We start from the raw sequence: 17,503 nt of genomic DNA on the forward strand, positions 1-17,503 counted from the left end.
AAAATGGGGTTAACTGGTGGAGACTGGGAGTATGATCAATATGGCTTCATTCCAGATGTACACTATCAATTTGATTCCAACTAACATATCCTCCCAGAATTGCAGTATAGAAATAGCAGGATATTGTAACATTCAAAAAACATACATAAACAAATAAAAATAAGAGGGTTGCACATGCCTAGAACGTGCGGCATTGTTCTGCCTTCTCCCTTTCGAAGACGGAAGGAGCAAAATCTTTTTCTTTTTTTTCGATGATTTCGTCGCAAAAAGAATCCATAAACCCTAACAACTCCTTCCCTATATAAATTGAGGCTTATTCTCCTCCAAGGGGGTCATTTCCTACTTCCTCTTCTTAATCTTTTGTTTCTACATCATTACCTCCTCGAACCCACCGTTGTCGGATCTGAACATTGAGGAGTCGCCGGAGTAAGAGAACAACATCAAAAGCATCACAGGTGAGTCCTCCCCCACCCCACATATCTAATTAGAGATTAATAGGTTAGATTATAAAAACCTAATTTTAGTGTTCATGGCTTCGTCAGAGCGATCCATCAACTGGCCATATCAATCGAAGCCAAATTTGTCCAATAGCTTCACATTGACAACCTCGTGTCATGAGTGTATTTCCTTCTTGTTCTAGAAGCCCCAATAGGTGCTCCACCATAGATGACGACCATCGTGGTGAGTCTCCCCATCGACCGCTTGGAGCTGTTTTTCCTCCATTATGGTTCCTCAAGATCGTAGGGCCGATGTCAATGTCGACATCGACGGTGTAAATGCCGGCGGTGAGGGGGAATCAGCAAACATCTTCCTCCTTCAAATGAGGAAGAAAGAACATGGGCCCAACCCGTGTGTGTGTACTTTAGTTAGTGGGTTTTAGTTAGCAGATTAATGGGTTAATGGGTTAGTAGGTTAGTGAGTTAGTGGTTTAATAAGTTGGTGAGTTGGACTTTAGTGATTGGGCCATATTAAGGTCCAATTAATAAAAGCAGGTGGGTTGTGACCTTTTAACCCAATCCATTTTTGTTTGGGTTGGGTCTTAGCCCAACCAATTGTTTAATATTTAGGATTGCGGGCAGCCCAAGTATTGAGTTTTATTTAGCCCAATTAGGGAGACTGAACTTGTTTTAAATTCTGAAAATGCCATTCAAGTGTGGAATTATTTATGGATAGATATGACGATTTATACTTGTACTTGAATTGAGAATTTGAGCTATCCCACATGAAGTTAACGTGAATGAATTTACTCACATAATTATCGTCTCGTATTTCATACTATGATTCCTTTGTACTATTATTTGTGTAGTATCATACTCCGTGCATTGTCATCTTTTTATGTTGTGTTGTATTTTGTGTCATACTCTACTACGTGCAACACTTTAGTTCCTAAAATATTGATCTTCGTGCATTACTATTCTTCGTGCAAATAATAAAATATTGACTACGAGTTATTAAGACTTTGAGAACAGACACGAGCTAGATATTCTTTGTACATCTCCCTATAGTGACTCAAGTATATCTCGAAGTCCAAGAAACAGACCTATGCCTGATCAGCATATAATTCATTTAGGTAACTCTAGCACAATTGGAGAATAGTCCAGGGAACAGACTTATACCTGATCAGCATATGATCCGTTTAGGTGACTCTAACACGGTTAAAGAACAATCCATGTAACAAACATATACTTGATCAGCATATGATCCGTCTAGATAACCCTGACGCAATTAAAGAACAATCTCAGGCTAGACTAGGAGTCTCCCTAAGGTGATCTTAATTTCTATGGTTAGTGAAAAAGATAGGTTACGTTTATCACATAATGACACATCATGATAACCCTAACCGAATTAGTTACGAAGAGAAAACTTGAGCACATCTCGAAATGACTTTTAGTTGACATGGATCCACAGGGTATTAACCTAATTGAGACATATGACATATTTATTATTATTAAAAAAAATTCAGTATGTTGATGCTAAGCATGTTATGCGATGACTTACTCTGTTATTACATGTGTTGTTATTATTATTGTTATCATAAGCATGCTTAGTAAGAGTTTTATTTTATATTATTAAACTTGTATTTATTAAAAGTTATGTTTATGAATCCGCATTTATTTGGCTTTTGAGTGGATTCCACTCACTGAGCTATAGATGTTGATTTATGAGATTCTTCTTCTAATATTTTAGGTACTAATCAACGTGACAACTGAGCGTGATGCACTGGGACCTTACCTCCACTTAAGATTTACCTATTTTATCTTTAAGCTATAGTAGTCTTTATATTCTAAACATTCTGTTATTTCAATTTGATTGGAGATACATTAGTGGTGACATTAGTCATTTTCCTTATTATTGGATTGCATTTATTGGAATCAGATATTTATATTAAATTCTTGTCATAGTAAACTTAGAAAATTATCTATTAAGGCTTCGAATATCTCAAGTGTATTGAGATACATGGTCAGTTATAATTCTGATTTCGGATCGTGACTGATATCTTTCAGATAACTATTTAATACTAATAGCTACTCTTAGGTCATTTATCATAAGAGAAACACACTATTGTCTCGAGGATGCATAAGAAGACATGCATGATGTGTGTCACATAAAATGGCATGCCTCTGTTGCCTAAAGATATAACTGTGGATCTCATAAATCAAGCACTTATAGGTCAATCATTCAATGCTGATGCAAGATACTTGTGCAGAGCTGTGCCAGAAAGGTATAAATACCAAAGCATGGTCATGTACTTGCTGTTTAGTATCAAACAAAATCCATAGTTCGAAGTTTCATTTACAGTTTGGGTTTCGGCTTGGTTAAAAAACGAAACATTTTGGTCACTTTGGGTTCTAGTATCACTATATCACTTTCAGACTTCTTTTAATAAATAGTCTTCCTTATCTTATTTTTCAATGCATCACACAAAATCTAATAGCATTTAAGCAACGAGGTTGATATTGAGTCAGGTACAAGTTGGATTCAAGTCAAATCCAGCTTTGAATTTAAAACATACATTAAATATATATATATATATGATTATGGAGTTGCAAGCTAGTTTCGGGGGATAGTTTCGGATTGGATGGACCGAAATGCGAAATGTTTCGGCAAAATGTCTCAGTTATCGAAACTTCAAACCATAGAAAAATCAACCTCATCTACTTTTATAGCACTTGCACAGTACCTAGATCACAAAAAGCTACCACAATACAGCCACCTTAACAGCATGCAGCAGCACCAATATAGAAATCAAAATGTTTGTTGCACCGCATGGTCAAAATCATGATCATAATAATCAATTTAGAGCATCTGCATGTATAATGGAACAGAACCGAGAGACTATGGGTTAAACTGGCATGAACAAGTAGGATCTGCTCCTGCAAATAATTGTTATCTATTAATCTGGGGAAGAAATAATACCATGTATTTCAGAAGAAAGATTAAAAACCTGATGCTAGAAACAATATAATTATGTGATAAAGTTTCAGAATCCTATATCTTGGAATGACAGAAATGTCACTAATTGTCTAAACAGTATTAATTCTGTTCTATTGCTTTTATCCGACTCAAAAGATAAGATAAACTTGTGAGGGGCTCATAGCATTTACTATTCATGCTCTGTAAGTTAGAAATGTGATCATGTACTGGCTCAGAGTACAAAATAAAATAATAAAATTAAAGATATCCAAGTTTAGACAGTAACTCACAACAGAAAACCCACTACGAGTCAAGTCATCCAAAGTCTGACGCAAGTTCTGTGGGAAAAAATCAAATAAATCGGTCAGAAAGAAACTGCACAGAAACTGTAGAAGTACCAAGAGTCACACCAATAATTGAAATATTTGATGATAACTTCCATACAAATACAGCAATGAGCTATATACATTATACACTGATCACACAGAACAAGCCTCCACAACAAGATAGGATCATATGGACCCCAGTCAAAATTTATAAAAATATAAATGAAACAACTGACAACTTTTAATGAACGACTATCAACCTAAGCTCGACACATTACACGTGTCAAAATCAAGAGAAACTAAGATTCTAAGTATCAGAATCAGAATCAAGATCGGTCGTCCAAAAAAACAATACATATCGGCCGTATCAGCGATATCGACAGTATCGGCCGTCCGTATCGATTTATATTTTAAAATAATTTTTAAAATACAAAAATAATAATAATAATAATATATAAATATAAATTATTCATATAAATCTAAAAATCAAAAAATAAATATTATTTTCTTAATTTTTATCTCTCTTTCTACCACTCACACTCTCTCTCCCTCTCATACAAATAAAAAATATTCTTAATCTCTCCCTCACAAAAGACGAGCCATTTCTCTGTCATCAGATATAAATGGAAGAAGATTGATAAAGAATTAGTAACCTAGAGTTACTTCTGATGGTTTTTTGTTCACTTTCTTGGAACAGATACGTGAGATAGATAGGCAATCAATATTTGTATCAAGTAAAATTTAAAAGGATTTTTATTTATATTATGTTACTGCATTTACATTAATTTGTTCACTTGGTAACATAAAAGAAATTCAATTCCCCAAAGAAAAGGAACAAGTTGACATGAAGAAAGGAACCACAACTGAAGATCCCCCATTCTTCGAGCATGCAATAACTTAGACTTCAATAAATTATAGTCAACATATATAACTCACCACAACAGGGCAGCCAGCTTTAGGAATACTATCTGAACGCAGGCCTCCAAAAGGATTTAAACCCGCATGCTCGACAAGAATACAGGCATCAAACCCAACAGCTTCATAGAAATCTCCAACCTAAATTAGAAGTTATGTTAGGTACATTACCAAGTACTATAAGTTAAAGTACTGTTCAAAATCAAAATTAGGAGCTACCGAAGAAGAAAAAAAAGTGCATTAAGTTGTATTAGAAAAGATTCATTTGAAGATAAAAAGAACTCATTACAGAGAAGATACAAATGTACAAGACACTGTAGGATACAGCCCATGTTTAATTCCAACGGATAAGAAAACTGGAGAGAAATAAGCAACAAAATCTATCAATATCCCAATCCCCTATCTCCGAAATAACAACCAAACACGAGATAATAGGGTTGGGGTAAGGAATCATGATAAACCATTACAATTTTCTTATCACACTTTTAAGGTAGGATAGGAGATAAATGTTTCTTATCCCCTATAATAACTACACTAAATATTATTTTTCTAACAAAACAATAAAATAAAGATAAGGATAGCATCACTCCTTTAGTCCACGATAATCCCCACCTTAATATCGGCCTTGTTTTTTCTCATCCTGCAAGGCTGCAACTAAGCAGGCCTTTAAGGAATAACTTCTATGTAAGCAATCACAGGCACCTCCTAATGGATGGGCAAAACATGAGCTCCTCAAAAGAGCTATTTAAATGAGTATTGATATTCAGAAGCACAACCAAAGGATAGCCTTCTACGAATTAAGACCATAAAACCAAATGAGTACAATACATACTCTGCAAAGTAGAACTTCACGAGGAAACTTCGATTTGAATTGCAACATTTCCATGTTCAGAGTTCCTTCTTTCAAACTGCAGAAATATGACCAGTTGACCATATTCAAAATCTATGGAGATAGAAAGAACAACCAGCAAAAGAATTAAAGTACCATTAAGGCATTAATATGGTTAAAGTAGACCATACTGCACAGAAGAAACATAATGGTGCTCGACAAAAATGGCATCCATAACTAATTTACATATCTCTAAAGGTTAAGCATTCCACTTTGCACTATCTTACCCACAATTTCAAGTTCCATCTGACAGTTTAAAACATTTTTCTTAGACTCAAGTTATAGTCCATCTAACTCTAGGTGGCCTAAAAGTTTGTAAAAAGCAACAATACTTCCAGACCTCAGTAGAGCATATTTTAAGATTGCTACTTATTAATTTCTTGAGCATTATTTCGAATCTTTTAGATGTTTCCATAAATTAGTACAAAATATTTAAGATTAATCTATATTTAATGAAAAAGAAATTTTTGAAAGTGGCATGTCAAAGGTGCAACTTTCACATCCAACAAACTTAGACATCTTTTGTTCTTGGTGCGATCAGGTGTCAGGACAATTTGAGACAGTAATTATACTAGGCCAAATCATCAACAATATTAAATTATACACGCTATTGTTAGTACAAAGAGCATTCCACCTTCCATTTCTTAAATTGACGTCCAAACCCAACAAATTTGAGTAGGTAAGCCTCTGAGCCAGCTGAATAGAAGAAGGCTTCTTGCACAACTGCATCTTCTGCAAATTAATCATAGCATTAGATGGCAATAATAAATAATAACAGTCATCCTCAGGGGAAAGTAAAAGCTCTGAATGTCAGTACTTGCACAACACCTCTTTCCACCATAAAATATTGGACTGATTGGCTTCTTCACTAAGACACTTTTGTTTGTTCACTTTCCTGGTTGCTAAAGGAACTCCTGTTGAAGCTTTATTTGGTCTATAACAATATTTTCTTTCAGACAAACTGCAACAGTATCAATAATGCATGAGCAAAACCAATAATGATGTATTATAAGATAAGCCTTCAAAGAAATAGCAAATGCATTCATGTACCAACTAAACTCGGAGAAAAGATATGTGGCAGATTCATATGTTAGTTACAGGGAAAAAATCAGCATCATCGGATATACAGAGAGGCACATAAATCAATGTGCCCTTTGACTTGTCTCATACTACTGCACACACCTCCATTTAGCATATAAGTGCATGAAGAAGAAAGTTTAGAAATGCCCATTCTCAGGGCAAAAGCTCTTGAGGACTTTGCCTAAATTACAGTACAACTCAAAAACACCACAATAATCCAGTCTTATGGAATTTCAGTCAGAGTCATCTATTTAAGCACTTTAAATTTTGACAAGTCTTAAGAGGACCGCATGGTATAAAACGATGGCCTTCCATGGAGTCAAACAACAATGTATAGAGCTTTCTATAAGAGTGACTTTTGAATTAATGGTTTCATCCTGCTTCAATTAAATGCAAACCAAGGACTCAAGGAGTCTCTCTCCTTCGAAAATTCAAATATCATCACAGCCTTGGCAGGGCAAGGAGCAAAATGGTTTCAAAATTCCTGGTATACAAATATTTCGGCAAGTTTCAAATTACCAAAAGAAACAAATAACATCAAGTACATGTGAAATACATTATCAAAACCAAGCAACTTTGATCATCAGACAATCAGATGAATCAGAAGACATGTATATAGGAAAAAGTACTGTGAAGAAAAGCATCCTTCATATCCACTAATCTATGTGCTTTGTGGCGGTACTACATCGTGAAGCTTTTTAGCTGTATTGAATAAATTATCAGAACAATCAAGTAACACAAGTATATTCCTTCTATTAGCAAACATCCACAATATCCTCCTGCTAACAACATCTTGTGATCAAAAATCAAAATAACCAAATACAATAAATAGCATTTTAAGTATGATTGGGTGCAGAAAAAAAAAGCAAAGAATTGTATTAAGGCACCTAAAATATTAGTTCATCCTTGCCTATAAACACCTTTGCCAAAATATTAATTGCCAATCAGCCATTCTTTTAACCAGATTATTTCAGCATAAGTAGCTTGGACTAGCAATCAAGTTGAAAAAAGAAAGGGATTATAGTAGGTTAATAGGCCAGTCAGTTTGGAAACCAAAGGATAATTCAAATCAATACTGGCTGTCTAAATGCTTTATATCATCAACATTCAAAGAGATCTAAGCGATTTGATGTCTTTTGAAGGAATACATATAGAATTTGATAGAACCAAAGAACAATGTTTGCAACAACTTGCTACTGTCTAGCGGTGATCAAATTTACATCCGGAAAACCTTTTAGGTGGTTATATGTTAGCCTCGTGAAATTCCAGCTCATGCTCGAAAAATTTCACAACTGCTACCACTTTTCAATTCCATTATCATATTCCTTGGCAAGAAAATAAGTCTCCACGAGACCTTCAATCACGAAATTCTAAGTCAAGAAACGCATCTCTTATATGGGAAAAAGAAATATACCTAATTAACCACAAACCACCACCCATACATCTTTATCGACCACAGAATCAACGAAAAAACCTATGTGATACAGAAATTGAGTGATTTCAATCTGACGAAGGGACGAGAGACAAACACGAGCATTGGAGAACCCAAGAAACAAGTCAAATTGCCACTGTGTATCGAAAAAGAAAGCCAAAAGAGTCTACGGACTCGAAACTTACAGCGGAAGCGGCGATTTCTTGAACCGACGAAGAATGGAGGGTTGCAGAGACCACGCGATGGAAAGCCAGCGAGGCGACGAAGCCATGAGAGAGCTTGTTACGAGCCGATGCATGCGGAGGGCTGGGGTTTCTCTAGGGTTTCCTTTATGGAGGAGAGCAGAGAGGGAATGGAAGGGAGGGAGAAGGAGAGAAGGGTTTAGGTTTTTGATCCTTGCGCCCTTTTGCTGCGCTTCGTTCTTCCCGCCAATATGGCGAGACTTATTGGGAAGTCGAGTACTGAGGAGGAGGAGACACCGGCATTCGTGCACCGTGGTTGGATTTTTTTTCTTTTTTCTTTTTTTTTTCCTTTTTTTCCTTTTTTTTTCTTTTTGGTTGGATTAATTTGGCCGTTCAGCAACGGTGTTATACTGCTATACCACTTTATAACGGTTCTAAACTTCTTCAAACCATATCTCACATTGCCGTTTTAGGAGATGTTAGAATTTAAAAGGGTTAGTTAATTACACTAACACCCCCTAAGTATACCCTGTTTTTATGAAAACCCCTATGTTTTTTTTAAGTTATAATATCACCTCTAAACTTTGGTGCAAAGTGACTAAAAATATATAATAACCGACTATACCCCTAATAAGTTAAAGAGTTCATCAATTTAGAAAAAAATAGTAAATTACCAAACTCAAACTGTGTGTCTCCTCCACCAAACCTACGCCGATCAACTCATCGACGTGTAACCTCCCTCTCAAAGCCTCACCATCACCGCTCTTCGAAAACCCAATCGGCTTGGACGGAGCACCGCCAATGCTTCCATCGCAATGACCACTTTCCCCTAAAGCAAGATTTGAAATGGATCCCTTTTAGAGTAAGGATCGAGAAGCTTTCGTACCTCCTCTGTCGCCTCGACGACAGTATCACAACCACTAGTATCATCAAACTCCTCTCTGCTGTCAAATTCCACAGTGGGTGAGGTGATGCTATCGAGCTCAAGAAAGGCTTGGACAAGGCCAGAGAGCACAACCTCTTGCTCGATGCCATTGCTGGCATAGCTCATGAATCTAGAAGTCAACAAGGTTGCTCGGCTCCTCGTTGGCGCACATGCGTGCCTTGCTCTCGATGGCATAGCGACCGAGCACCTTCACGAACTGCGAGATGGTGAGCTTGGCGAAGAAGCTGAACCCGAACGACTCAGCCAACTTGGCCCTTTCCTTAGCCCTCATCCTAGGCGAAAGCTCCTCCTCAAGGCCGATAGACGGATCCGCCGATGTTGCCCCTTGCTGATGCCCCTACGGTGAGGCGAGGGAAAGGAGATAAGGGCAAGGTGGGGGGTCAGCTATCTTGGCTGGCTAGTGCCTAGCTATCGCAAGCCGACAGCGGGGATGTGATGTCGGCTACCGACGATGATAAAGGGGTGGTCGGCGATGGTGAGGGAGAAGTCGATGATGGTGGATAGGGGAAGAAGATGAAATTTTTTAATAATAAGTTAAAATTTAATTATAATAATATATTTATTTTTATCCTAATTTAATTAAAGGGTTTATGAGGGCATTTAGATTATTTTGGGGTTAATTAACTCTCGCGTAAGCAAATTCGCCTAATTATTCTGATGGTAGACTAACGGAAGGGTGTCATTAAAATTTTCTAAAAGTTTAGAGTTGACATTGTAACCTAAAAACGTTTAGGGGGTCTCCGTGAAAACTGGGTATAGTACAAGGGGTATCAGCATAATTAATCTAATTTAAAACTAAGAATACTATATGTCTTTTTATCCAACTTTAGCCCAATCTTATTAGCACGAGATTTACTTTGTTGAAATCATTAGATTTAAATTACACTTATACTGTTTGAATTTTGGTCTAACATCAAAATGACTTATATTGCCGACTCGTTTTGTTTATCTTATTTCTCAACTCAAATCGTTCAATTTTACATGCACCTTGTAGGATTTAATTAACATTATGACAATAATATCCTTCGAATAGACAAACAATATCTTTACAATAGAAAAATATTTCCTATCATGAGTGAAATACCATATATCCCTTCATCTCCATCTTTAACAAAGATAGAAGAGACAACCCAAGGATCCATATCATCCATTATGATTGTAGCATGAAAAGCCTAAAACTGGGAATGGAATGGTGTAACTTAAAGCTCCCCCTTCCTCCAACATAATATAATACTCCCAGAGCGACCCACTACTTGCAATTGCCTCTGCATGCCATTGTGAGCCCAATCTATAAGCATATTTCAAGGTATTAGTAGCATCAATCCTAGTTTTAAGTGGTCCACCACCAAGTCTGGTGGATGAGCTGCTAACGAAGTGGTTGCATCCCTTGCTGGCATATCGTGGTTTTCGCACAACTCGTGTCATAGGCTATATAAAAGATCACCGACGGAATCATCACAGGCCATCCACTAAGTGCCCCTCAGCCACCGTGGAGGAGCTAGCACCTAGACCAATCATCTCCTGCACTCATCTAGATGTCAATTCCTCAGGAGCCTTATGTTTGAGCGAGTCCAGGAAATATGCAAAAACATACGCAATTCCACCATAAGCAAAACAAAAATCAGGGAGATCTTCATTATCACCGATCCCTATTAGAATAACTTGCTTTAGCAACTTAGATAGATCAAGATCTACACAAATCGACTTTTTTCTCTAGAAATCGTGGTGTTATCAACATGAAGAGGTTTACCTAGCTAAGCCCCTATCTATGCCAACATCTCCAAAATCCAATATTTTCGGTGGCAAATCCATGATTCTAATAAACATTGGCGCATATATGATGATTTTCTTCGAGGCTTGAAAGTCAATTCTCCATGGCATGAGGTTTAGGACTTATCCCCTAATGGTCCAAGGGCCCTTGGTAAGCACTTGCACCATTTCATCTTCCAACGATAGTCGAAAAAGGTAAAACCTCACTCACATATCAGAAGCCAAGAATAGCATCGAGACCAACCATATTTTGGTAAAAATAGTCCTCAAGATCTCAATAGGAATCAATATTCCTAAGAATTTACTATAGGTGTCATGTTTCTACTCTTCCATGCTACCGTGCAGCACATTCGGATCCAGTTCAAACCAATCCTCATCATCAGTCGACACCATATTCAGTATATGTAGCAGAATAGTTCTAGGTCTTCTTAGAGCTAATTTGTATACGATATTAATTGGATTGTTCCCCTTTACCACTTGAGCCCCCTACTCCCTTAGCCCAACCATCCCCCGGAGGTATGGCGGCCTAGGTGGCGTCAAATTTGCGGAAGCTGAATCCTTACTAATTGACTCACAGCCACCATTGAAGGAATTCTGAAATTACACTTTTAATTTTCTTATACAGATGCATCTTCTTTAATTCTTCATGTCCACAAAAATTTTCTCTTTACATGAGAGAAATTATGTATATACTAAACTTCACCTTTAGTCTGCAGACTTATTCTCTCTAAAATAAAGTTCTTACACTCTATTTGAATATAAAAAGAGAGGACAAGAAATGATTTTTCTCCTAATGTTTAGATGTACTAGAGAAAAGAGAAAGTGGTAAAAAAAGTAATTAACTTCCTCTAATTGGATTGAGAAAATATTAAAGAGAAAACAAGTTTTGTTAAGTCGTTGTGGTGTGTTCTGAAACTTTGATGCAGTGAAATGTACATGGGAAGTACTTAAATATATGTAATTTTATTTGTGAGACTGTGACAAACATCTATTAGCTTCACTCACTATCTCCATTTTGAATCACTCATCTTCATATCTGGCGATGCAGTCTAGGTTGACGCTGTGGAATTCCTTTTGGACTTGGTGAGCGATTTGCATTCTACCTAGATTGCACAAAGTCGTAAATATGCTTCTTGTCATTAAAATATCTTCTACTGAAAAATTTGGAGGGAACATAATGCTAAAAATTTTCACTTCGATATACCCCTGCTGGTTTTCTGCTTGAACTTTCTCTACTTCGGCGAAAATAGAAATATTTTAAGTGTAAAATCTCTTTCGCTGAGTTCTCAACCCCTTGCGCATTGTAATCCCTCCTCCTTTTCTTTTACTCCTTATACATTCTTATTTTTTTAATATAATTGAGTGATTACCCTCTTTTCGCATAAAAAAAACATTCATAAGCTTCATATATATAGGAGCAATCAAACACAAACATATGAAAATTATAAACTAATCTTACAATGTAATTTTTCAAATAATGTTCTCTCTTTTAAATAATATATAACTAGCTTTTATCGTTTATTCCCAATTTTTGTTGTTGTTGGAATAATAAGGTTCAAATCTTAACCTTGAACTCCCTTTCCACCCAAGAACAAAACCTCTAAAACTCAATTTGTCATGAGAATGCAATCAAATAGATTTTTTTTTTTGAAAAAAAGTTAAATTTAGCTGTACCTAACCCCCGAGAGGGATCAAGGCATTTGTAAAAATAAGGTTATATAGCTTGGGTGGTTGGCCTAAACCACACCAGACCCGACATCCCTTTCTCGCGCTTAGTCGCCTAGTCAACCACCCTGTTAACCTCTCTCCTAACATGTACTAAATTATTGTTTGCAAAAGAGCTGAATGGTGCATCACACTCAGCAACTAGCCCCTTAAAACCCTAAAGACAACTAACTTGTTCCTATCAATCTGGACTAACTCTCGCGAGTCAGTCTCAACATCAACATCGCTGTGGCTTGCGACAAGCATCAAACCCAGTATGAGTACCCTCCCCTCAACCCACAAAGCTGACTCCCTCATAGTCAGTGCCTAGGCCACCACCATCAAGGAGCCAGCTGTGGCCATAAAGCACGGCCTCAACCCCACCTTAGGGTTTGCCTTGAGTATAAGCATCATCCTTCACCTTCACCCAAACTAGTACCGGCTGAACCCATTGAGTAGTGCGACATCTACCTAGGCTACTCCTCGGCTTCTTAGGCTTGGCATAGTCCCATGCTAATTGCACCACACAATGGACTATCGCACCCGGGTGCTCTTCTCCTCCTATGAGGATTTTGGAATAAGACATAACAATCAAGTAGATCATTAATGAGATATGATAGACTTCTTTTGCTTCCTTAGTTTCTCAATTGTATTATGAGATGTAAATTTGACTTGGAAAATGACTTTAACAATCTGAAAAGAAGTAAAGCTGATAGGGGAATGCGAGGAATTTTAAGAAGAAAGCTTTGACAACCACAGTTTTTGTCCTCGACTTTGTTACTCACTGAAAAAGTTGGGAAAGCTTCTTTCCATCCAAATCTCCATTATCATATCAGCAATTTAGTCAGCTGTGTGATGGTATAAATCTTCTCACTTCTTGTGGTATATTACAACTATTGTACAATAAGGATTTTCTCCTGTCTCAGAAGAAGAAAACAATGACACTTGCAACTTCAGAATAGCAGATGTGCGTGCTTGAGTATTAACAAACTATAATTCAAGTGGCCATGTCCTTTCTTGTGCTTCACTTTAGATGTGCTTGCCTGATTACTTGTCAACTCCTTCCAAATATTGTTACTTGTCCTTGTGTTTTCTGTGCATCTGCTTTGCATATAATTCACATGCAGGCTTGATGTTCTGCCATTTGCAACAGAAAAATTAATAATATTGGATACCAATGAGTCTCAGAGACACTAACAAATAATGTAAGTTGAAACAGAGTATGCATGAAAATAATTCACATCAGGCTACAAGGCAGTTAGTGTCCATGGATAAGTAGAATTTCTGTCAAGATAAATATTTAAAGGGCCATTTCTCCTCACCAGGCATGTGGAAATTTAGTTTAAAAGCAATCTTCAATGTGTCGAGCCTATTACAAGTAGCTTTCCATCAAGTAGTATTGAACAAGTGAATCAGATAAATTCTAGGAATGATTTTTTAGAGAGAGTATTATTTATATGCACATGCCTTCAGTTGACTAGAGATGCCAGGGATAGGTAATCAATCACCCAAAGCAAAAGCTAAGAAAATAAATCACTGTTGACAATACATGTCATTTTGAGGCAGAGAAGATTTTCCGTCATTGACGTCAGCTTGGGTGAAAAGCTCTTCCTTTATAAAAGGTCCAATTACCAAGCTCAATAACATAAAATTAGAGCATAATAAATCTTTCAATTCTCAAAGTTCCACTTCTTCCCAAATCCTAGCATGGTAAGCTCGCCTAGCAAATGAGGCTGTCCTACTTGACAGGATGGAAGTTATCAAACACAAGAAACCCTATGAAATAGGAGCAATTTTAAATTAATATCCTGGTGAAAAAATATGGAGTTTATACCTTGCAAAATATCATATTTCACTTGTGGGAACTCTACTGAAAATGTAAATTTATTCAAGGGTAAAACTTGAAGGAATTACCGCCTAATCTTGGACATACTACTACAAGACTGAGTTGGTTACCTTGAACTAATAATCTCCATACTGATGTGAGGATGTCATGACTTATGAAGAAGAGCAGAAGCTGATATGCCCATGGTGTGGAAAAAAGAAATATAGGCGTGCAGCCTCTACTTCAGAACTTGGTCTTGTACACATTTCAGGTCTGAAACCTCAAGTACGGTTCCCTATTAGTCAGTTCCGATTCTGACAGATCCAAATACTCGTGCAAAAATTACTTCTTTATCCACAAACATATAATTGTTGAGGAACTGAGAATTTGAGTAGTATTATAGATTTTGTGTGTTCATATTGTAGGAATATTATCAATTTTACGTGGCCAAGAACCAAAAACAAAACATGACATTCAACTCCATGGATCCATATGACATAATATCAATGGTAGCGACTGAGAGATCGTGATCACAAAAAAGCACAGAAATGAATCTCACATCAAAAGTTGAAAACATAAATTCCAAAAAAGGACACACAAAAAGATCATGCAGAAAATGGTTACCATTTGTATATTGATCTGATATTGTTAAAGTACTCTTCCATCCATTCCATCAAGAAGCCCTGACCAAATTCCTTTTACTATTGGCAATTGAGCAACAAAAGCATTCCAAGGAGGATAACCAATACCACTTCCACGAACACGTCCATCCATGCGCAGGGAGAGGTACCTTCAATAAAACAGAACATTGAATTCTTACAAACAATTGATTTTCAATTAAAAGCTTGAATCACATTCTCCGATTCACATAAAAATTGCATGCTGATTAACTGGAAGAGCTACAAAAGACCAAAAAGATCATAATACACATAAAAGAACATACTAATTCTTTATATACGGCTTTTCTGATGTGCATGAGACATGTACAATATTTTCTTTCCATTGGTTAATTAGGAGAGACAAGACAGAAAACTTACACTGGAGAATCAAGAGTGACATTGGCCAGTTTCTTCTGTTCATTTATCCAACTTCATGAGAGAAAAGTCAAAACAGAATGTTTATGCCTTTATGGTAGGAAATGCTAATTTTATTTTCTTCATATAATCTCTTACTTGGCCCACTCCGAAGTGTAAACAGGAACCATTTGCCAAAGCCTCTTCTTCTTGTCATTAACAGTCGCCTCCTCACCATTCTCATCAAATTCAAAATTAGGCGTATTTCCATCTGTTGAAAAAGGAACAACCAGTACCCCTCGATCAAGAAGGCCATCAGTGAAAGGCTTACTAAGTTTAAAGGATTCATCAAGGTAAGTGGCAGGGCCGGAGAGAATGACAAGACGTGCAATTCCTCTCAATTCACCAACAGATATAATTCTGTTCTCACTAAGCCGCAGCTTAAGTTTTGAAAGGCCTTCCTCTCTTGATAGCTTTGCCAGTTGGGCGTTTTTGGCTTTGTTATCCCTTGAATAGAGAAATGCAAAAAGTAAAACTGCTCCAATATCTATGCCAAGACCCTTTACCATTTCAGGAAGCTCAGCTGCTTTTGATGAATTTGCCAGAGCAGGCACCAATTGTGTAATTGCTATTAATGCTCCTAAAGTGCCACTTGCAATGAATGCAAGATAAAAGAACATCCGCACTGTGCGAAAAGGTGAAAGAACTTCACTTCTTATCTTAGCTGATGAGCTGAAGAACAAATGAAGTTTAGAACAAGAAACCTAACTCATGAAATACAATCTCATAGGCTCAAACAAACTTGGGTTGTACAGAAACCTTACTCATGAAATATGACCTGATAGGCTCAAATAAACGACTCGAATAAACAAATGTATTAGAAGAAAATATTCAACGTGATAAATTGCACTACTTACTTGAAAACAAAAAGCCTAAATTAGTGATCCACAAGGGATTAAATGAGCAAGAGGCATCAAGTAATAGAAAGCTAGGATTGTTACAGATGTTAAGCCTCTTATAAGCAAAAACTTCTATCTATTTTACTCAAATGATAGACTGGTGCCTATTTAACATTGGTTATTGATTTATTTCCATCTAAATCTCTAGATAGAGAGATCTACAAAATGGTAGAGTACTAAAAGAATATAAATTTTCAGAACAGAAACGAAATGCTTTGCCAACTATCAGCTGCTCAATGAAAAGGTATCCAGTAATGAAGTTTGATGTCAGTTAACTGTCAGCATTACTAAGTTCACATATTAAGGTTGAATTGATGCCAACTAGTAGTTAACTTATAACTTTGACCTGCATCAGGAATAGCATATTTGCTTACATGTCTTTATCAGTAGCAACTTCTACTAATTTACAGCTAGTCCTACTTGTTGCAGAGCAAGATTCAAACAGTTTTTTTTTCCTCCAATTCTTCTCTTATTTTCTCTAAGAAGTCTGACACGAGAGAAAATAGCGAATTCCAGCTACCGTACTTAACCACGCTCAATTGGTTCAGACTCTAACGGGGAGGAGACTTATGACTCTTCTCATAAATCTCTCCAAAGAAACCATGAGCATGCCAACAATGACCACTTATAGCTAAAAGAACATAAAATCCTTTTTTTTGTCGACAGAATCCTATTAAATAAAGAAATCTGAAAGGAACCCGTCGTGCTTATTGCAGTAATTTAATCCAAATACCATATCAGAACAATACACTACCTGATCTCAGTGGCCGAAGAAGGCTTGTTAGCCGCAGAGCAGCGGATACGCGAGCATTGGGTTCTCTTTGTTCTCCCCGAGGGGAAAGGAGAAGAAGAACTCCTCTCTTTTCTTAGTATGAGAAGAGATTTGGGTGGGAAGGATAGGGTTCCGCAAGGAGGATTAGAGCTGGGGGAGGAGATAAGGGGGGCGACGAGCGTAACGGCAACCATGGCCTCGTGTTTGAGAGGATCCCAAGAGCCGCCTACGCGGAGATTTGTACGCTTCTTATGCACTGGATATAACGACTGCTAT

The 17,503-nt window shown here is 37.0% G+C and overlaps 2 protein-coding genes across 3 annotated transcripts in view; both read right to left on the reverse strand.

The window, feature by feature from the left end:
- Positions 1 to 8,612, reverse strand: part of LOC140762776 (DNA mismatch repair protein MSH1, mitochondrial) — a 42,567-nt gene extending 33,955 nt beyond the window's left edge. Inside the window, exons 1-6 of one of the 2 annotated variants that reach the window (XM_073100721.1) lie at positions 8,242 to 8,612; positions 6,362 to 6,505; positions 6,179 to 6,276; positions 5,488 to 5,563; positions 4,677 to 4,796; positions 3,705 to 3,752 (exon numbers count right to left, since the gene is read on the reverse strand). In XM_073100721.1, the coding sequence (XP_072956822.1) occupies positions 3,705 to 3,752; positions 4,677 to 4,796; positions 5,488 to 5,563; positions 6,179 to 6,276; positions 6,362 to 6,385 (366 nt within the window). In that variant the 5' untranslated portion in view covers positions 6,386 to 6,505; positions 8,242 to 8,612. The remainder of the gene's footprint in view (positions 1 to 3,704; positions 3,753 to 4,676; positions 4,797 to 5,487; positions 5,564 to 6,178; positions 6,277 to 6,361; positions 6,506 to 8,241) is intronic. The other variant, XM_073100722.1, reaches the window with a different exon arrangement.
- Positions 8,613 to 13,368: 4,756 nt separating this feature from the next.
- Positions 13,369 to 17,471, reverse strand: LOC140763782 (protein LOW PSII ACCUMULATION 1, chloroplastic). The gene is made up of 5 exons (XM_073102133.1): positions 17,210 to 17,471; positions 15,656 to 16,228; positions 15,521 to 15,571; positions 15,108 to 15,273; positions 13,369 to 13,795 (listed from the first exon to the last, which is right to left on the reverse strand). Exons 1-4 carry the CDS (start codon positions 17,419 to 17,421, stop codon positions 15,132 to 15,134), a joined length of 978 nt encoding a protein of 325 aa, XP_072958234.1. The 5' UTR covers positions 17,422 to 17,471; the 3' UTR covers positions 13,369 to 13,795; positions 15,108 to 15,131.
- Positions 17,472 to 17,503: the final 32 nt, after the last annotated feature.

This window comes from Typha angustifolia, chromosome 7, assembly GCF_048772165.1.
Source record: "Typha angustifolia cultivar Huaian chromosome 7, ASM4877216v1, whole genome shotgun sequence".
In the NCBI taxonomy this organism is placed as follows: domain Eukaryota; kingdom Viridiplantae; phylum Streptophyta; class Magnoliopsida; order Poales; family Typhaceae; genus Typha; species Typha angustifolia.

What these genes read in the sequence shown, in the direction of transcription:
- LOC140763782 (XM_073102133.1), bottom strand. Translation starts at nt 17,421, where the DNA reads ATGGTTGCCGTTACGCTCGTCGCCCCCCTTATCTCCTCCCCCAGCTCT. An exon ending in TCTTCGGCCACTGAGATCAG is followed by an intron (nt 16,229 to 17,209) that starts GTAGTGTATTGT and finishes TTTGTTCTTCAG; the next exon opens with CTCATCAGCTAAGATAAGAA. An exon ending in TACACTTCGGAGTGGGCCAA is followed by an intron (nt 15,572 to 15,655) that starts GTAAGAGATTAT and finishes TCTCTCATGAAG; the next exon opens with TTGGATAAATGAACAGAAGA.